Source organism: Centroberyx gerrardi, chromosome 3, assembly GCF_048128805.1.
Source record: "Centroberyx gerrardi isolate f3 chromosome 3, fCenGer3.hap1.cur.20231027, whole genome shotgun sequence".
Taxonomy (NCBI): Eukaryota; Metazoa; Chordata; class Actinopteri; order Beryciformes; family Berycidae; genus Centroberyx; species Centroberyx gerrardi.
In genome coordinates this window covers 14,398,471-14,420,264 of record NC_135999.1, presented here as the reverse complement: position 1 = coordinate 14,420,264, position 21,794 = coordinate 14,398,471, and the positions used below count along the sequence as shown (strand labels likewise).

The 21,794-nt window shown below is 43.5% G+C and overlaps 2 protein-coding genes across 6 annotated transcripts in view; one reads left to right on the top strand and one right to left on the bottom strand.

The window, feature by feature from the left end:
• lrba (LPS-responsive vesicle trafficking, beach and anchor containing) overlaps positions 1-3,780 on the top strand; it is a 193,755-nt gene extending 189,975 nt beyond the window's left edge. For all 5 annotated transcript variants that reach the window (XM_078289964.1, XM_071923412.2, XM_071923411.2 and 2 more), the window contains 2 exons: positions 1,913-2,064; positions 2,201-3,780. In XM_078289964.1, the coding sequence (XP_078146090.1) occupies positions 1,913-2,064; positions 2,201-2,291 (243 nt within the window). In that variant the 3' untranslated portion in view covers positions 2,292-3,780. The remainder of the gene's footprint in view (positions 1-1,912; positions 2,065-2,200) is intronic.
• A 2,634-nt stretch (positions 3,781-6,414) lies between these two features.
• The window catches only part of dclk2a (doublecortin-like kinase 2a), a 41,721-nt gene continuing 26,341 nt past the window's right edge, over positions 6,415-21,794 (bottom strand). The window contains exons 4-19 of the mRNA XM_071923380.2: positions 21,485-21,580; positions 20,403-20,453; positions 18,243-18,337; positions 15,916-16,003; positions 15,209-15,314; positions 14,230-14,287; positions 13,735-13,854; positions 13,430-13,576; positions 13,189-13,322; positions 12,475-12,552; positions 11,730-11,826; positions 10,938-11,018; positions 10,644-10,757; positions 7,029-7,668; positions 6,634-6,773; positions 6,415-6,543 (exon numbers count right to left, since the gene is read on the bottom strand). Of these exons, the coding sequence (XP_071779481.2) occupies positions 6,415-6,543; positions 6,634-6,773; positions 7,029-7,668; positions 10,644-10,757; positions 10,938-11,018; positions 11,730-11,826; positions 12,475-12,552; positions 13,189-13,322; positions 13,430-13,576; positions 13,735-13,854; positions 14,230-14,287; positions 15,209-15,314; positions 15,916-16,003; positions 18,243-18,337; positions 20,403-20,453; positions 21,485-21,580 (2,174 nt within the window). The remainder of the gene's footprint in view (positions 6,544-6,633; positions 6,774-7,028; positions 7,669-10,643; positions 10,758-10,937; positions 11,019-11,729; positions 11,827-12,474; positions 12,553-13,188; positions 13,323-13,429; positions 13,577-13,734; positions 13,855-14,229; positions 14,288-15,208; positions 15,315-15,915; positions 16,004-18,242; positions 18,338-20,402; positions 20,454-21,484; positions 21,581-21,794) is intronic.

Genomic DNA, 21,794 nt, shown 5'->3' with positions numbered 1-21,794 from the left:
CTATTATACTTTCTTATTGTGCAATATAGAATCTATTCATACAGAGGATGAGCGAGAAACAGACAAGATGTAACTGCTTATGTAATCAGTTTATGAAATTTAAATTTACAGCTTTTCAGTGAAGGGTAGCTTTATTTTGCATGTTTCTAGTCATAATTTTTCCCATGCAGTAATTTAGTTCAAGTGCAGTGATCATGATTGGTGAAATTGAGGATTATCTTTATCATTATTGTCAGATTAACTCTGAATGTTGATACACAAGAGCCAATTATTGTACACACAAATCGGACCCACACCAAACAAATCAAAACCGAGCGCTGCACTCAGTCACGCTCCATTCCCAGCCGTCTTGGATGGCGATCTAACAAAGCATTCTAGCTGGATTGATTCTTAAGCCCTATTGCCAGCATGCGTGTGAGTGTGTGTGTGCATTATTGTGCGTGCCCATTTGTATGTGCCTGTCTGTGTGTGTGTCTGCGTGTGCGTTTTCACATGCAAGCTTGTGCCTATCGTAAGTGTGTGCGTGACGAGAATGAGAACCAGAACTCATATTAAATGTGCATCGTCCATGTGAGTGGTAGGAAATTCCACAAAGATCATATACAAAACATTTGCTTAATTTAGGCTGCGCTCTTTCTATTGTCTGATCCGCTGGTGTTATTGTTTTTGAAGGATTATTTACATTTTCCTTACCGAGTCAAAGTTGAGTCAAAGTTGAAAATGACAATTCAACTTCAGAACTTAAACATAAGTTATTCTTTTTTTCCATTTAAAATGAGCTTGATTCAACACACATGGCGGTGATGACTGAAGTGTCTCTTGTTGAATCATTGCAAGGCAGCCGCAGCTGAAAGACGATGGACTTTGTGTCATAAAACCACAAACGAGAAAAGCTCTTAAATTAGTGTGTTCGCTGCCTTTAGAACTCACATTCTGCCTCGTCATTTCATCAGCTACGGTTACTCGCTGATTGATGCTGCTGACTGTTTCAGTTTCAGCTTCCACTATGCACTGTGTCCATAATAGACTCCAACACATGGCTTGATTTGTGTATCCCTGATTCCCGGGGGACCCATTCAACTGTTACAGTTTGCAGGAAAAGCAGATGAGACGAGTAAATCTCAGAGCCTCACTGTGGGGAGCCATCTTTGTTGCTAGTCAGGGTCTGTATGCAGAGAGTCTCTAAGGATAGCGGCACCGATCTGGGATCTTTCGTCATATCACATGACCACGCAGTATGAGCTTCACTTTGACTTAAGAGGTAAACTGGTCCCAGATCAGCAATCCTATTCTAAGACAATTTATGCATCTGGTCCCATGTTGAATAGCTTAGTCGCTATCTTTTTTTGTACTGAGCATTAGAGGGCAGAGGACAACAAGAGCACCGTGAGTGAAAACTCCAGTCAACTCAGAGCTAGTGCACTGCTAAAAATGTCCATCTTAACGAGTCATATAGTCTCATATTCAGCCTTCAAATCTTATTTTTCTGAAAACAACAGAAAAATTCTGCCAATGGGGTGAGATAATTCCACTTGTTTCCATTGCAGTTTCACTTGTTTCCGGAATTTTCTAGAATGAGTGTCAATATCTTTAAACAAGTCCGAATAAGGCAGATCACTTCACTACTAAAAAATGCCACTTGATTCTACAAAATTCTTGAAACAAGTTGATTTGCATTGGAAACAAGCAAAATTATCTAAGCTCACTGGCAGATTTTTTCACACATTTTAGGACTCAATAATAGACTAAATGACTTGTTAGGATGGAGATTTTCCGCAGTGTGTATAATGGCATATATGCCTAAAAGTCAGATGAATGGGACCTGCCAAACAAAAACAGTGAAGAGTGGAAATGAAACCCATTACGACGGTAATAATCAACTCTTATCCCCCTCTCTATTTCCCTCTCCCAGGCCATGCTGCTCAGTCGGGACGGCCAGTATCTGCTGACAGGCGGCGATGGCGGCGTCGTGTCTGTCTGGCAGGTCCACAACCTCCAACAGCTGTTCACCTACCCAGGCTGTGACGCAGGCATCCGCTCTATGGCCATATCGCACGACCAAAGGTAAGACACACACAAACACATGCACCCATAAAAATAAACTTCTCATTCAGATGACTCAAACTAAATAAAAAAAAAAACAAGTCAAGGCTCAGCAGGCTCAGAAAAACTCATCATGCTCCCTCCTTACTTCTCTAAGGTGCATCATAACTGGCATGGCATCTGGGAGCATCGTGCTCTTCTACAACGACTTCAACAGATGGCACCATGAGTACCAGACCAGATACTGAGCTGGCAGCAGCAGCAATTTGACTGAGGAAGTTGCATATCGTTCCAAACCGAGCACCTATCGCAAGTCTGACTCCTGTCAATGGCACTATTCTGTCCATATCCTGATATCCTGAATGTATCTCAATGAAAGAAGAAAAAAAAAAACTGTCCTGTTATAGCAAAAGAATCAAACTATTTTTAAAAAGAAGGGCATTGCTATATTTTGTAGATGATATAGAACATTTTCATATAATATAAATCATAGGGTGGGGGGTTATATTACTGTACGGTTAAAAACAAATCTATTTTTAGCTGTAAGAGTCTATTTTCATCTCCTCGGGAGGAAAATAAGGATTTGTGTGGCGCTAGTGAGAACCTTATCTATTGACTTAAAAATCCAAATATTTGTGTACTTTAGGGTGAGTGATTTTTTTTTTTTTTTCCAGTAGGTGTGAACATGTGGGAAATAATTATGAAGTTGTCATTCATTTTTAATGCGCTTTTTTGCCATTGTGGCAACACAGTGGATAGATATGAAATGTTTCAACAAGTAATAAGTGAGTCCTTGTTATTGGACAAGAGGATAAATGAAGAGGGAATATACATATATATATATATACTCTGTTTAAATGTAGTCATCCATGTTCAGAAAATGCATATCCATTTCCTCTGTACCCCTGTGCTTGCTAAGAGATTGCGTTTCCATGCATGGCTCACGATTCCAGTATCACATATCAGCAGCCCTATCGCATTACCGTCTAATATGTCACTGCACACATCAAACAAAATTTGCCAGCAATAGCATTTAAGAGTTAATTAAGACTAATGATGAGATTTATATAAACACTGGTAATCATTCAGAGTAGAGAATGTCAGGAAAACCATGTCAAGGATTATGTTTCCCTTTGTTCTCTTTCCTAAATGACTGAATAAGCAAGCAGCTTATCACGTTTCTTGCACATTTCCAGACAGGCGATTCCTGACCGATGTCCACGATGGAAAGGGGACGGGGGTGTGAGAGCTGATTGGCATGGGGGCAAATCCACAGTTGTGTTTTTTTGCGTCACTTCTAAAAACATGTCACATCATACCCAGTGCCCAGACCATGCTAGTATCTTCAGAGTCCTCTTTGAGTCCCGTCTCCAGAGCAGCTTATAAGCAAAGAGAGATGTGCAATGAAAGGAAGGACTCACTCCATTTCAGGCTGACTGTGGTCATTTTCTCATCAAGGCAGTCTAGAGCGCAGGTTGTGTAGATTTGATTCTAACCCAGCACTAAAGTGGTAATGAAATGCATATTCCTTGAGCCCTTAGTATAATAAATGTACCGCACCTCGGCTTTCGAGGAAACATTCCTTTACGGTTTGATCTGAGCTTGGTGTGGTTTGAGTCTCCAATTAAATGAGAAACTACTGTATCTTTATCTATCACTCAATATTTTTGGCAATCATTTTGGAGTGTTTTTGATGTGTGCTGAGTTCTGACAATAAAATGGAATTTTATAACTTGACTCGTTTCGTCTTGGTGCGTCTTTCATAATGAATCTCCAAACTGCACAGCCCCCTCCAGTGGCTTTATCTGCAGTCTGCAGCTTAACAGTCCATATTATCCACAGAAAATTAAATATTCACCACAATCAAGCATTTATTTGAAGTCTTTATTGCATTTTTATTTCTTTGCTGTACTGCTAATTCAAAATATCGGGACATTAAAAGCAGCCACTCTATGCCTAACAAAAACTGTTGCTCCAGTTTGACATGGTTAATCTACCTGTCTTTTCATACAAATTCCCCTTTACAAACTGCATTGACAAAGCATTATGAAAGTCTACTTTGACTACATTTACATAAAAGAGAAGCTAAAAAACATACAGTACCAACTTGACTTTCTCTGTGCGAGTGTGTGTGTGTGTGAGAGGGTTTTGTCTTACAGGGAGGCAGGGAGTTGGGAGGATTACTCATGCAGCTGAATGTCCTTAAATAAGAAAAGTAAAATGTGCACAAGAACCAACAGTTAGCCCTACTAACATCATTTGGGATAAAGCAAGAACAAAAATAAACAAAAAAAAAAGCTCTTTATGCTCGTGGTGATTGCAAATAAATTATTTTGCGGGTGCAGAATTTGCCCCCTCATGTCTCAGCCAAGCTGGTTTTGATAAAGGCATCTTGAAGCTACTGAGCGGTTAGCCAGTGGTCAGGCACATACCCTTCACCTTGACAACACATTCATTTTTATAAATCCAACAGATCAACAACTGTTTGTGGGATATTTTTAAGGAGTAGTGTTGACTAGTTTCATGCAGCCTACAGTATCGAGTCAATGCGAATCGTACAAACTTGTAATAGACTATGAGACCACAACGCGCTCAACCCGTCTGAGCCTTGTCTGTCGGTATGCTGCAGTAAGTAAGCAGTTATGGTTTGAAATGACCATTCATGAGAAACAGGCCTGCAATTCGGTTCCTTGTCTGTTGGATTTATCGTCACTAATTTGGTGTACAGCAGTTACGACTAAAAGGGCCATGGCTGCTCAATCACAAGGAGGCTCAGGCAAGAGAAGAACAGAAACAAACCTTCAAGTTTCAATTGGATAACTAAGGTGTTTTTTTCCCCACTATATACATCTAAGGAGTTCACAGCAAATAATATATACAATCAATATGTGAATGTGTCAGCATGTGTGTGTGTGTCAACTATAGAGGGTGGACAAAATAACGGAAACTTGAAAACACTTGAAAAAGGACTTCAACTTTGAAGGAACGAAATCAGAATTACAAAGGCAGCTACATAGGCAAGTCATATTAAGTTGAATGCCAATTAGCATATGTGTCATCTTTAAAAAAAAAAGGTCCACCTTTTATATGTGAGATTTCAAAGTAACATGACAAAGCTCTAAAGAGGCCTAATAGTCGGTGCACAAATTGCTGGTGCAGTGGTTACAAAAACTGCAAAATTATTTAACGTGGCAATGGGAGCAGTCTCCAAAATCATAACAACACACTCACCGACAGGGATAGATGGACATTTAACAGGATAGCTGTCACAAAACTGCAGCCTCAAAAAGTCCTACAGAATTCAATCAACACCTCTGGCAGTCTCAACAAAAACTGTAGGTCATGAGCTTCACCAAGCTGGTATTAATGGCAGATCTGTCACTCGGAAACCACTTGTAACCAACGCACCAAGATGCATAACCTGGTGTAAGGAGCACAAAACCCTTGGGGAAAAAGTAATATGGTCTGATGAGTCGCCTTTCACCTTTTTTTCCTACATCTGGACAGGTTTACGTTTGGAGAAATGTGTGTTGCCAACTGTTAAGCATGATAGTGGATCTGTAATGGTATGTGCAGCCATCTCATGGGAGTCATTAGGTCCAGAGATTGCTCCGCATCGTCGTATAACAGCCAAGGATTTTGTGGCCATCAGCGTGGCTGTGGCCAGGGGAAATATTGATATCGGTTATAGAGTGTATACATGAATCTGTAAGGCTACAACTGTCCCACAACACTACAGGCAGCTAGGCTAGCAAGTTCAGATGTTTGATATGCTGAAATACTTGTATCACGGACATACAGTACTGTGTCTCTACAAAAGCAAAAAGACACCATGTAGGGAAAAATGTGCGTGTGTGTGTGATGAATAACTATTTACAAAAAGAGCCACAGGCAATCCACATGAGATAATAAATAAAAGACGAAAAAATTCACATCAACATGATACAGTATGCATGGCCTTCCAAAGACAACCACTCAGAACATACAGTGATATTCAATTCATTCCCTTTCTCCACATCTCCCATTAATAAATACAAACATATATACAATCACCCAACTTAAAAAAAAAAAAAAAAGCCTTGCAACCTCCTTCTCAGAAGATGAGTGGAATAATAATGACAGAAAAAAACATAAAGACAGCAAGTCACTGGCTCAGGTACAGCTACTGGGAATGCTGGAGGAATTGGTGCTCTAGTCTCCAAGATGTAACCCCCCCCCCTTTACATGTCACATGGGAAAAAGTGGACAAGGTAAATGATGCGGGATGACATGGGATGAGGCTTTTTGCTGAGGGTCCAGGGAAGCAGGAGGGGCGCGGCTGCGTGAGGCCAAGTCGATCAGAATAGACCCGCTACTGAAATCGTCTCCACCTCAGAGCTCTCTAGCAAAAGTAGCATCAGCAGGTAAAAAACAGGGTGAAGGAGGGGCGGGCAGCCCGGTGGGAGAGGACGGGGTTGTGGGTCTGGGGGGCGTAGAAGGAGGGGAGGGAAACATGGCCGGCTGGATGGGAGAGGAGAGAGAGGGGGAGACGGCTTTGATAGGAGAGGAAGGAGAGGAAGCCGCTTGTTTGGTAGGGGAGGTGGGGCGCACTCTGGCAGGAGAGGAGGGGAAGGAGGAGCTTTGTTTGGTTGGGGAGGAGCAAGAGAGGAATAGGACAGGTTTGATGGGAGGGAAGGGGGAGAGGGGAGAGGGGGAGGCACGTTTTGGGGGAGAGGAAGAAAAGGGAGATGCTCCTTTGGTCGGGGAGGCGGGAGTGGCCGGTTTGGTGGGAGAAGAGGGAGAGATGGGAGATGGTTTGGTGGGAGAAGAGAGAGAGAGGGAAGCCGGTTTGGTGGGAGAAGAGGGAGAGAGGGAAGCCGGTTTGGTGGGAGAAGAGGGAGAGAGGGAAGCCGGTTTGGTGGGAGAAGAGGGAGAGAGGGAAGCCGGTTTGGTGGGAGAAGAGAGAGAGAGGGAAGCGGGTTTGGTCGGGGATGAGGGGGAAGGGCAGGAGACAGGGGTGGAAGGAGCAGTGCGAGGCGTACAAGCAAAGAGAGCGGGAGGGGCGGAGGGCGAGGGAGTCTCGCAGGTTAGAGGGGATGCTTGGTAAGACGGAGACGGGCAGGCGGGAGGAGCCGAGGGCGATGTAGGCGAGGTTCTGATCTCGGGAGGGGAGGAGGCGGGCAGAGAGGTGATGGGGAAGGCCTGGGCAGAGGCAGAGGCAGAGGGCGAGGGGGAGAAATGGAGCGAGCCGACAGGGGCAGAGGGAGACGGAGTGAAATCAAGCTTAGCAGGAAAAGGGTCATTGTCGATCAAAGGCCGAGCGCGGGGAGACTTGGGAGCGGGCGCAGCATCGGGCGCGGCGGTCCCCGGGCTCTTGGGTGCCTCGAGAGGAACAGTCTTGGTGGGTGACGATGCCAGTTTGGCAGGTTTTGGTTGTTTGGTGGGTGATGCCAGTTTGTTAGGCGACGGCTGTTTGGTTGGAGAAGCTGCCTTGGGAGCTGGCCCCGACTTGGTTGGCGAGGCTGGTTTGACTGGAAGGGCAGACGGGGCTTTCTTGCCAGCCAGCGATGGCGGAGGGGGCGCCGCTTGGGGCCCCTGGCAACGACGGGTGGTGAGCTGGATACTCTCTTTATCTAGAGCTGTGTTCTGGCAAGCGAGACAGACAGACAGACACACAGACTGAGTATCAGCATGAGTCTTGCATCCTGCACAACTAAAATAAACAATACCAATAAGGACAGAGAAAGAAAGATATTGTGGGTCAATCTACAATGAAGAGAGAAAACGTCTTTGAGTAATTTAGACTAACTTTCACCATCCTAGTGCCTCTTCCAGTGAATGTTATTCTGGTCCATGCCGAGAGCAACAGGATTTAGCGGACTTAACGCTTACTGGATTAGCTTTCTTTTTATATCTGTGATCATTAACAACTTACACAGTTTCATCAACATGTTTTTTTTCCCCCAATGAATTTCTTTGGATGAGCAACACAGATGATGAAACAAGCCAATGAATATGGACATAAATAACTGAATGATGGATCAACAAATACATATAGTATGCTTCACACAGTAGAGTGACCCCACCAGAAGGCAAATCAGATCATCAGTGCTATACTACGTGCAGAAGAAGGGAAAATGAGAAAGAAAAACATTCGCTTTTTAATTCTTGAAATGTGTAACAGCATTTTTTTTTTTTTTTAATAAAGCCAAATGACATGTTCTTAGGAACGTGGGCACTAGGCAAAGTAGTAAATTCAATGTTGTTTCTCATTTGCCCTTGTGCTGAATCTTAGCAGCAGAACAGACGAGGCGTAGCGTTAAGTGTTAGTACATACCATTGCCTTGGAGCTAATTCAGAGGGTGGTAATGCACGCGTGTTGGAGGGGAGGGAGAGGGGAGAAGCAAAAAGGGACAGAGACTAGTCTTACTCACAGCTTCACAAAATAAAGTCAACACAAAAAGCATGACGGTCAGCGGACAGCTGTTGTTCCAGCCCAGCGCTGAACTGGCCATCCAAATCATCAACACACCATCCAAATCTTTTGCATTTGAAAGAGCTGAACTGGAACAACCCCACTGTGTACTGAGACTTTCTAGAACTAAAGTCAGTGACTAAGGCAGAGACACATGTCAGTAGGTGCTACATTTACACACCTGTGATTAAAAATACAGTGGTTAAGTGTGAGGTAGCTGTGCTTGTGAAGGTCGTAGTTTTAAAATGTGCAGGGGGGAATCTTACATCCAAGGCAATAAAGGCACTTCAGTTTGCATCCATCTCTGTACATTTAGACCACCGTGGCAGTTCTCACTTTTCTCCACTAGGTGGCGTGAGAGTACCATGAATGTGGAACATGGCTGAGGCGTGATCACTTCTACATGTATGTAACCCACAGGGAACTCTAGACAAGTGCCCACAAGTTGTAGGAAGTTGCCTCTGAGGCACTACTGTACTTTGAATGAGAGCACAAATAAAGAGTGCTTTGGCAAATAATGACAGAGAGGGAGGCAAATGAATCTGGTCTTGCATTAGCAGTTAGTCAGCACTGTCAACATGCTAAATAACCTCAAAGACGATGTCATGACATACAAACACACCCTTCGACAAAACATGGCCAATTTTTTCACATCCCATAGTGTATGTAATCAATACAAATGGAATGAAATGTGTGATGGAAGGAGCAGCATGAGGAGAAATGAAGTCAGAGGTAGGAGATTGTATGATTGGAGATTGCTGTAGAGAGTTAGCGAGGCCCGCGTCAGTCGGTTATTGAGAGCAGTTATTGCAGTTGGCGGTTGAAGGAGGAGGAGGGGAGTAGGGGGGGAAGGGGGGGCTTGTGAGAAGAAAGGAGGGAAGGGAGACATGGGGAGAGAAAGCGGGGGAGGGAGCCGGAATAGATGGAGGGAAAGGGATAGGGGAAGGGCGATGGTTGGAAAGGAAGACGGGTAATAGGCAGGAGGGCGGGTGCAACTGAGAGGGGAGAGGGGCGGGGGTGGTGGTATGAAGCATGTACCCAGCATTCAGCTCCGGGCGTCCCCTGTGGTCCTGGGTCGGGCGTGAGGGAGGGGTGAGGTGGAGGGAGGAGGAGGAGGAGGAAGAGGAGGAGGAGGAGGAGGAGGAGGGGCCAAGGCCAGGGCTCCGCTTTTACACCTCAAACTGTCAAATGAGATTTACAACAAAATGAGGGAGGGGGGGGGGGGGGGGGGGGGGAGTCAAATCAAATAGGAACCCCAGCATGGCTCTCCATTTCTGTTCTGCTGGGCTGGGGAGGGGAACTTGGATGATGCCTTGTTTCTAGTTTGTGCAGGGGGGAAATACTTTTTTGTGATGTTGCTGTGTACGTCCATCACTGATAGGCGGGCAGTCGGACAGACAGACAAACAGAAACTGAAGAGGGGGGTCGGGGGGAGGGTGACCTGATGTGACAAGGAGATAGGGGATCGGAGCAAGTCCAACCCTGCAACAGGACGTGATGTAAGTGAGGCTTGAAACAGACAGGATGGAAGGATGTGGCTACATACATTTTTCACAGACCAGTGGAAGACCGCGGGGGCGCCGAGATTTAGCGAAAACTAAATCTGTGGGAATGAATTCTTCCCAGTCCAATCCCCAAGGCTTTCTTTTCATTTCCTCTCTAAAATCCTGACTGACATGATTACAGGAGCTGTTTATAATTTGTCTATCTTGTTTGATCATCTTGGATGGCAAATTTATGTAGAAAATGATGAATTTGTGTAGGAGGCCATGAGGCCAGGAGCACAGATATTCTCCAGGATTCATACAAGTGAATAAGAAGAATTTCAATCTTCCGTATTTGGGTCAAACACTCACGACCAAGCAGTGAAAAATACTTTGCATGTTTGGAAAAGGGCCTGACATATTCAAGCCACTGCGGGCATTCAATCATTATTACTGCTAATACCATGTCACCCCTTCAGTATTTGGGTTTTAAGAGGTCACTGCTGGTCCAAATCTCATGAAAGTCATAAGATTAAACTCCAAAATGTACTGCAATAAATCACAGACAACATGGTAGAAAACTGGGCAAATGAGGCAAAAATAAAACAGTGATAGTTATGAATATGTGCATTTGGTTGTGAGTCTGTTTTTTTGTTGCTTACCATGATGACTGACACCCCAGCTGTGGTGTTGTTGTGCTTTGGCGCTGTGTTAAAGTGCGTCTTCAGTTTACCTGTCACCTCCATCTTCATGTTGTTCTCCATGGCCGCGTCCTCCTGCACACACAAACACACAAACGGTTTCTCACATGCGCACGATTTGCACAGGAAACAATCGGAACGAATGCACACAACATCACCCTTTTCAACATGTGAACTTGCGTGCGCGCACACACACACACACACACACACACACACACACACACACACAGAGAGGAGTTGGCTGCTATAAGATACCGTGACCCAGGGGTGGGAGAGGACGTCCTGTGCGGTGTAACGAGCCTCAACGTTGACCTGCAGCATCTTGCCAATCAGCTCCTGGAACAGCACACACACCAAAGTTTAGGATGACATCAGAGCTAAATGTCCTTTCGACCCTATGATCGTGTCATCATGACCTCACTCTGACCTCACGTCCTCGCCTCAGCTGATTGTAAAGCCATAGTTTTTGCAGATGATGCACATACTGACCTATACTCACTATTATTTACTTGCACTTCTAGATGGCCTCAATGTCTTTTCTCTAGAATTTGGGGATGGCCTTTCTAGGTTTGCCATTTCTAGAATCTAGTAGTCTATTTTATGGTCATGTGACATTATTGATAACACATACACCTGTGTTGTGCCCTATAAAGAATACAGCTTGCCTGTCGAAACGTTGGTTTTGGACAGTAAAATTTGTTGCACACTGCACTGATTAATCTCCCTCTCTTAAATTTATACCAGCACAGCTACGTAGAGAAGCCATTTGGTGCTGTGATATCTATAACCATGTCCTTGTTTAAAGTCACGGTGGCACAGTAATAGCAGTTGACTTAATTAGTGCTTTGGTCCTGCATGTTAAGAAGGGGCTGTCACCGTAATACATGACACTAATTTAGAGGGTTGGAGTGGTTGTATGCCCTTCACCAGAGAGTAGTCATTAATGGTGTGGGTTCACATGGATATACGTGTGTGTGTGTGAGTGTGAGTGTGAGAGAGAGAGAGAGAGAGAGAGAGAGAGAGAGAGAGAGAGAGCATGGTCCCAACCTTGACTGAGTCAGTGATGTTGTCCCAGTAAGGACTAGGAAAGTCCAGCCGTCCCACTAGGATCTGGTCAAACAAGTCCTCCTGCAGGTTATTCTCACTGCATGGATACACATACACGCACACACACACACACACACACACACACACACACACACACACAGGAAACATAAAATATTCATACTGGATCCCTTAGAGCATACTACGTTACTGAATGTGAGCACAGCACGCATCCACATTGTGAATATATTGCACTGTCTGACTGCACACCAAAAAATAACCTAACCTCATTTCATAATGTAGTCACTGCCACAGCCATGAGCTTCTATAGATTCAATATATGGGTCACATTAGCTTCTGCAAATGTTTGACCATGGTAAATATCCCCACACTGTGGTTTCAGGCAGACAATCCTCAACACAATAGCTAATCACGGCAAACTGTTTATCTATGCAGGATCATGCATATATAATAGGCAGGTATAAAAAAACAAATCATCTCCTCTTTATTTGCATCTGATGAATATGTATTGCCAAGTAATGAGAAGGCAGCCACATGCCTGAGCCGTTATTGCATATGATCCAGTGCTGAAAGCCTTAATCAACATTATGTATATAATATATGAACTGCAAATTATCATGCTGTCATTTAGTGCAGCACAATGGTACTGCGCACGGTGCTGGAAGCAGATAATATGATTTGAATCAGTTTAACCATGAGCTTCACTGAACAGTGAGAAGTGAAGTACCTTCTGAAGGGAGGGAAGCCACACAGGAGTATGTAGGTGATGACACCAGCAGCCCAGATGTCCACCTTCAGACCGTAGCTGTGGAAAGAAAAGAGCAGCATAGAGTGTGAGACGGGGAGGGTAGGGATAGGGTGAGGAACAGGTCAGTAAGCTTTTCTTACAGCTAAATAGTTTTTAGCACACGATTTCAATTTCCACCACTGTAATGTTCCCAGCAAATGACTGAACAAGTCAACGGGGGAAAACACAATAGAGTACAATGATGCGCAATATAGACTAATATTTTCAATTGAAGCTATTCAGCTGAAATTCTCCGCTTGAGGGTAAAAACGCACTTTAAACTAGCATATTGAATTCCTTGATTTCCACAGAGCCACATAAGTATGTGGCCGTAAAGGATATAATACCACTACTACCATTTATGGTGCTACAGACACCGGTGTTGCTTCAATATGCACAAATACTAACTAAATATCTCCCTTTAATCTCCTCTCAAAACATATGGCCCATCACCAACACAGAAGTGTTCCAGCCTTGTATTCTTAGTCGGCTGTTATAGATGGAAACAGATGGTTCCATTTAAATCAACACACAGATCAGTAAAAGCATGTATGTTCTCGTATAACGAGCACACAGGCTCCCTTAGTGAGACTTCAACCAAACGTCTACTGTAGGTACTGAAAGCAGGACGCTCTGCCAAAACAGACAACTTACCCAGACTCAGAAATGATTTCCGGAGCCACGTATGTTGGGGTTCCACATACGGTGTACAGGGGCCCCTCCACCACCGTGGCCAGGCCAAAGTCCCCTAGCTTCAAAGACTTGGTGCCATCTGGGTACTCGAACACCTAAAGGAAACACACACATTTCCTCAGTTGAAAGCCACTGTGCAGTTAGATGCGTAAATATTGGGGTCTTTGGGTTTATTTGTGTGTGTGTGTGTGTTCGTACGTACCAGCAGGTTCTCCGGTTTAATGTCTCTGTGAACGATGTTCATACTGTGCAGGTACTTGAGGGCTCCAGCTAGGTTGTAGACCATGGCGCTGGCGTCTCTCTCCGTGTACTTGGCAGAGGAGGTGATGGCATCGAATAAATCCCCTCCCTGCACCAACAGCAACATTTCTCAGTTAACTACTGTATCACATCACACACACAGAAAAACGACTTGAGAGATAGGAAAGGAAGGACAAATGGGAGGATGAAACTTCAAAGTCATGTTGTGACTGTGTGTTGGTGTGTGCTGTACAGCAGCCTCTGTACCTTGACCAGCTCCATAACCAGGCAGAGTTCAGAGGGAGTGTCCACCTCCTCGATCAACATGATGATGTTGGGGTGTTTCACCTTCCGCAGCACTGCCACCTCATTCTCTATCAGGTGCTCCTGGACACACACACACACACACACACACACACACACACACACACACGCGCGCACAAAAGTAACACACAAGTGAGAGTGTTAGTGACATTGTTGATTGCATTTGAATTGGTATCAAGGGTGTATGACTTAGTGTGTGTCATTGTCTGTGTGTGAAAGTGTGCCACTGCAGATAATGTGAGGGAGGCAATGAATAAAACATTGCCAGCCTAATCTAATTCTTTGGGATAAGAGGATCAGAGACACAGGCAATACACACTGCGTTAAGCGCGGGTGTTAATAATGCACAGTGGAACACTAACATATGACCCGTCTTTGTGTGTGTGTTTGTGTGTGTGTGTGTGTGTGTGTCTGAAAGAGAGAGAGAGAGAGAGAAACCTTTCCACTGCACTTGGCCTTGTCAATGATCTTCAGTGCATACTCTTTTCCTGTGGACCTAAACAGAAACAACGCAATTAGGAGAATAAAAACAATAACAGGCAACAACACCTGTATTTCAAATCAGGTGAGAGTGCTTCAGTACTAATGTGTCAGAGCATTACCATGCAGTTATTAGAGTGGTGCGCTGCTGTAGCTGTTTCCATGTCTTGTACTAGCCAAGTCTACACAATGAACAAAGCTACAGTGCAGAAACAGCAAGGCTCAACAGAATCTGAGAACACACACACACACACACACACACACACACACACACACACACACACACACACACACACTTACACACTTAACAGGCCTCTTCCCATTACAGGTCTACTAGCTTTTTCCACCTCTTCAGCTAGCCAATTCTAAATAATGAAATGAGCTACAGCACAGGTACTGTACAGGAAGGTGCAACAGAATATGAGAAAACACACACACACACACACACACACACACACTTGACAGCCCTCTTCTCAGTCACCTCTCCTATCTCTGCACAGACAGTGTGCCGACTCAGAGATTAAAAGGCTAATGAAGTGAATTCACCACTAATCCACAGGATATTTCTGTCTCCACAATGCTTGTCATCAGGCCTTAAAAACCCTGATGGAGCAGTTAGCACACGTGATGCACGGCTTATTAAGCTGTGCTGGGGGGAAGCAATGAGGCATGCTGCTGTACTAACACTGTAGATAGCTGCCAACTGTGGATTAAACACTTCCAATCTAATCAAATGTATTTCACCTGGGGCGTCCTGGTGGAACAGCGGTCTGAGGCGCATAACATGTAAACACAACATCCTGGGTTCAAATCCGACCCAGGACCTTTGTCACATGTCATCCCCTGCTTTCTGTAGGTCTTTCCTGTCTTTCTTCACTTCCATCTGTCTAATAAAAACAAAAAATAACCTTAAAAAAAAAAAACATATTTCACCTACCTCTCCACACACTCCTTGACCACAGCGAAATTGCCATCTCCAATGACCTTGCCGATCTTGTACTTGTCCAGGACGGTTGAGGTGGGCAGGCAGCGGTTGCCATTAACTACCGAGGAGAGGCATGGGTTACAACAGGCAACAGCAAGGACCTTACACAAGCTGTTAATAAAACTAAAGGGGCTGAGGCAGAAACATCAATACTCACACTTCCCCACTGACTTAAGAGGCCATATGCTGTCCAACAGAAATAATATACTGGCAACGATCAACAGTGGTGTGATAAAGAGTTTTAGTGGCGTATTGTGTTAATGTAGCATTAATTGAACATATGCTGACCAGCGGTGGCAAATGTGCTCTTCCTGCAGCAGTGAGAGCACTGAGCAGCAATATTATGCACACACACACACACACACGCACACACACAGTCCAAAAGCATTTAGTTAAGTCTCTGCTCACACAGCACCGGGACATTTCACACTTATCCTCCACACCAGGCTTTCAGCATTACTCTACACAGGCGGGGATGCCGCTTTTGTTGCGTAAGCAGTTTCTGTAATCTGCCCCATGTACGGGACGGGACGCATTGACAAGACGATGAGGATCTGTTCAATGTGATAGTCAATGTCAGGGCCGCATGCTTGAGGATGAGCGAGTCCAGGAGAGGAGAGGAGAGGAGAGGAGAGGAGAGGAGAGGAGGAGACAGGTACCCTCGGGGCTCAGGTGGTTGCTCTGCTCCTGGTGGTTGCTGGATGAGCCATTTACATTGGGGGCAGAGATGTGATGCGAGGGAGGGATCTGCAGGAGGAGAAAAGAAAAGAAAAATAGAGATGAGTGCCTTGCCTAAAACTAAACCTGTAGACCAATCACCATGGCAACCATAGGCTATCAGAGAGAAAAAAAACAGATGCTATACACAAATAAAACATAAATGGTGGATCCTTGAACCTTGGTGGATCACTTGTTTCTCATAAAACTCAGATGAATAAGTTTGGCTGAAGGCCAATAGAATCAGTTTTAGATCCCATGACTTTATAGAAGGTGTCAAAATAATGGACACTTTTTGCTCTAAAAACATAAATGGTATAGCAAGCAAAGTAACTGTTGCCTATGTACATGAATCATAAAAAAAACAATTCTCCTTAGAGTCTTTATGATTTAAAGATTTACAAGTAAATAAGAATAATGATGCTTTTACACTGAAAATGGGGAGGAAAAAAGCTTTAGACAGTAAGACGTACTGTGCGGCATGTTGAAAAAAATAAAAAATAAAAAATAATTCTTCTGAACAGCACAGTTCCCTTACCTGCCCACTGAGCCTGAAATAAAAGAAGTTATTTATGTAACTGTGCTAATGGTGAATTGGATCTAAAATGAGCTTGCCCTTTAAAAAAGTACAAGGTGTCAAGAGCCATCGCCAACGGATCTCCTCCTCCACAGCCACTTATCTTCTCTGCATAGAAAACCATTATGGCTGGAAACGAATGAATAATTGGTTAAGAGGGTCTTTTCCTACGGAGCACAGCAGCGGCAATTTCAGTGTCTTATGGCTCTATTTTCAATGTGAGCCATAAATACTGCCAGCACCAAAATTAGCCAGGTCATCTTTTCCATTATGTAGTGGATGCTTTCTCAACTCCCCTACCTTAGTGCAGTATAAGGTCCATAAGGTGCTTCTCATGTACCTTAGCCTCAGGTACGAATCTATTATTCAGTCTAAAAGGATAAACCTCTGCACCACAGTATGTGAGTGGGACTGCTTCATATTCTCCACTCATCTCTCAAAATCTCTCACTCTCAATATCTTTTCAGCCGGATACATAAGAAAGCTTTTTCTTCCAATAACTCAGTACTTTTTGTGGCTCACTTTACCTGACCAGTTAGTGAGATATCTTCATCTAAATAGCTGGAAAAGACTGTTAGCCTCCCCATTTCTGTTGGATTGAGGATGTTCCTCATTCTGTGAAAGTGTAAACACACCTTATGTGGCCTTGAAGCCAAATTTGACAAAACCTTTCTTTTTTTCAGTTACTAATATTTTTTCTTACTGTTTTCGTTTTTGTGTCTTAGTAATTTCTTGTCCCTCCTTGCTATATTTGTCAAAAAGTGTTGCTCTACTCGTGTTATTTGCCTGTAAATATGAAAACGGTCGGTAAATCATGAAAAACTAATATCCTGCAGAAGTGCTGTGGATGGTTAAGTCTGTGAAAGGCTTAGTGTGGAACAGTAGCTCTCTAGAGGAGGTTTGCCAGCTGGCTGGAGCAGTTTGAAACTCTGTACTTTGGGGACTAACAAGCAGCTTACACAAGGCCTCAGTCAATAAATCAGATTAGTATTGAAACTCTACCTTAAATACATCACTGATCTGCAACATGTGCTATAAGTCATACATGACTGTCAGTCAGTCAGTGACTTGGTCAAATTAATTCGGATGGTGGAAAATTTCCCCATTCATTCTTTATAGTTAACACATTGGATGTGTTTAATCATTTTGTGCTAACCAGGTGGATACCATGCTGCTTTATCCCGTCTCCTAAAATAACCCTTCATTATTAGCATGTATGGTACAGATAAATGGTACAAAGATGAGGGAATGCTGTCCTATATTTTCTGATTCTATATTTATGGATCAGTACTTGGACAATTCAACAATTTTTAAGATTATGGATTAGAGTCAGGCACTTTGTTTTCCCAATGTGTAATACAAAATGACAGGTCATGGCTTCAGCCAATTGTGTTAATGTGAGCATTGGTGTCGGCCCAAGTAAGATAAACTGTGGCAGTCTGGGAAAAAGTCCAAATGGTGTAAAATGCTCCAACATTTAATGGTTGATAACAATTTTGATAGTATTTCTATTGCACTGGCATATGTCTGTGTATGATGAGATTGGCTGTCGTAGTGAATGTGTGCATAAGCATAGTAGTTATATTACAGATAGTGGATGGAGGGTTCGAGTGTAGCTGCCAGCTCTGTGTGTGTGTGTGCACAAGCAGACTGTCTACAGCAAACAGACATGCATGTGATGTACTGTCTCACCTTAAAGCTGCGTATGGGTCGGGGGCTGGTGGGAGACGGGCTGGAGGACTTGGTGGACTTGGGGGTTGAGATCTGGCTACTTGGGACCCCATTTACTATACAGAGAGAAATAGAAGGAGAAGAGGTAGAAGAGCAGGGGGAAGAGATGGATATAAGAGAAAGTAGTCAGCAATGTGGAAAGAAAAGTTGTCATTGTTCATTGCCATTGAAGAGTTTCTTTGTTGTAATTGTGACTATGAGTAAGAAGGGTCTATGTCAACATTTAAACTTCCAAGATGCATCCAAGACAGACTACTGACTATGTCCTGCATTGGCCAAATAGGCAATACTCCTTTCACTCACTGTTTGTACCAGGAGCAGTTTGCAATCCTAACTTTTTCATATGGGACTGTGTGAAATGAAAATGAACAACAAGGCATCTGGAGTACATTCTGAGTGAATCAGGGACTTACTGCGTTCTGCCAGGATTGTTTCTCTCAACACAAACAATAGAAACCACATCCAAACAATATTTGTCAGATATTTGTCTTTTGGCCACGATGTAGGCACAATCGATCAATTTGTTTTTGGACTGTGCATAAATGTATCCAAGGTTTGCCCCAATATTTCAGTCAACTGAATATTTCCCTCATTCAAACTACCACACAGAAGGGTTTGGATAACAAGGCTCCAGTGTGACTGAATTGACTGAACAGATTGATGATAAATTCCACATGCTGTGGATAGGAAGCACATCCCAACAGCTTTGGTGCATACATAACAGAAATGTTAGAAAGGGTCACTGCGAAAAGCTCTTGACAACATCAATGGACATCTCATGTGTACGGCATATCCTGAATATAGTGCGTCTTCCTACAGCCCACCAAGGTGCGCAGGCACAAAGCAGGGATGAGAGCTTCTATTGTTTGAATGATTCATTCTCTGGACAATAGACTATTTCTGCCGTCCTCTCTCTTAGTTTCTGGCACAAATACAGAGACATAATGCGTCAAACTCTTAACACAAAGTCTACCGAAGTCTACTGAAAAAAAGCAATTCACACTGTCTACAGGCTGTGCTTTCACTGCTGTTTCAGAGTTGCAGTTTCTGATTCATTGCAGTCAAGCAGTTTCCTATGCTACTCCAATACAGCAGACGATGTTCTTGATCATGGGATGGTACTTTTTTTCATCACCCCACTATCTTCTGGGTGACTCAGATTATCTTGCTTTGTTAAAGGAACTTTCAAACAAACTCCATGGCGAATATGCCCTGCAACATACAGGACATGATGCATGATTAAAATGATGCAGCCTGGTTTAATCTTTGAACACCTAAACTGTACAGATGAAAAGAGGCATGTGTTGGGGCTGTCCTGTGTGTCCCTGAGAGCAGACTTTAATTAGCCAGGCAGTGGAAGAACAGAAGAGCCAGCTGAATTCATTTCATGGCTTTAAATCTGTGGGTCTGCAGTGATGGCCTGGTCTTGGCCAGAGGGAGGGAATATATAATGTGAATATATAAAGTGACAGAAGCCATGCTGAATGGATAAGTCTTCTGAGAGAGAGAGAGAGAGAGAGAGAGAGAGAGAGAGAGAGAGAGAGAGAGAGAGAGACTGATAAAGACAAGAGAAAGAGAGAGAGGGAACAGTGCACAGGGTGTTTCAAAAGTAGGTACACATTTTTATATACATTAAATCAATGCAGACCAAGGACTGCGCAAGACAGTAGGTGTGTGACAGCACCATAGAGAGACTGCGTCAATGTGTCAATGATGGGAAACAATTATTTCCTGGTATTAAGGTTCCTGAAGTGTAATTTGTAGTATTAATAGTATTAATAAATGCTTTAATTGAAAGTTGAATTATTTTGTCAAAATGAGAAAGTTAAAATGACTAAAATTATACAGCTCAGTTTAAAAATTTTATTCCTACTTTTGAAACAACCTATATGATAAAAAAAAGACATACTGTATATATAAATAGTTGCTACTGTGTAGCGAGGGAGGCCCTGTGCTACAGCCACTTGGTGTGAGCAAGAATGAAAAACTAGCATGGCCAAAGACTGGTCGCCTGGTTCAGGAAGTCAGCTTTTAGTCACAAGAGAGGCAGGGACTCCCTTTTTAGTGTTTGATGAGTCAAACTGTTGATCCAAGCAGGGTGGGTGGGGTTAAGAGGCTCACCTGGGGATTTGATTGGAGACTGACTGGTGGAGTAGTGGATGGGTCGTCTTGCTGGAAAATAGGAGACAGAGACTATGAGAGCAGAGCAGAGTAGACTGGGAGAAATGATTACTATAATCACATTCCCACGTTTCGAAACTGCTTGAATTTCAAATCTAATCCTAAGACTGGAGGCATTACCACTCCAAACAGCCCCTGCCAAACTCTCAAATCCCCGTTCTTTAAACCTGACATGACGGCTTGTAGAACACTAATTACTCAGCATAATGTCATCATCTCTGAATACGCCAAGCAAACTGCTTACAGCCACTCATCACAAATGCCAGTCTGTTGGGTTAGGCAGTGGGGGGTTAGGGCGAGGTCAGATTAATGAGCTGCCAAATAAAAAGCCTATTACTCAGCCTGTCAGCCCGGAATTTAGTAAAAATGTTACTCTGGCATGATGTGAATGGAAACAGGGCGTGTGATGATGTGCAGGTGCTACATGTGTGTTCTTGTGAGTGTTTGTTCACAACTTTGTACTACTTTTACAGATATCAATCATTCTGCAATAATTTGTAACAGTTTCAGGTCACCAATAAGTAGGTGACCTGAAAAGTGACATGTTCATTTCTCTATAAATAAAATGTCATTTTAATTTTACAGTCTCTTGGTTCTTTCTAGTATGTGTGTGTGTGTGTGTGTGTGTGTGTGTGTGTGTGTGTGCGTGTGTGTGTGTGTGTGTGTGTGTGTGTGTGTGTTCTTCCTTCTAATACAGTGTCTGTGGGCAATATGGCAAAATCACATGTTAAATTTTATATTATAATTGATGTTCATCCCATTGAACTGCATGGTAATGTTACTGTAAGTGTGATGTCAAATTAAACTGAAAATTTCCTTAAAATGTGTCATACCTCATTTTATCAGTTCTTAAAAAAAAATCAATTTAGATAACAGAATTGTGTATCACGATATCACAATATCATCACGATACAATTCCACTGAAAGACGATAAACGATACAATTGAATTATTGCCCAGACGATAAACGATAAACGATAAAATTGAATTATTGCCCAGCCCAAGTACAGCTATGCGTCATACCTGCACCAGGTGACTTGCTGCGGCGTGAAGGTCCAGGGCTCTTGGTCCGGTTGGGAGTGGCAGAGCGACTGTGCGATGTCTTCAGCACTCTGCATTCTGGGTAGACAACACACTGAGGGTCAACACTACACACACTGTATCAACCTTCCACCTTCAACAAACCGCTTCATTGTTCGCACAACGCAGCAGTTTGATGGTGCCATTACTCCCGGCAAGCTGGCTTGCTCAGGATAATGAAATATAATTTTAAAGGTTGTATTCATGACTTTTGGTCATTCTTAGTGGGGGGACCAAAAGGCAGCAGTGAACA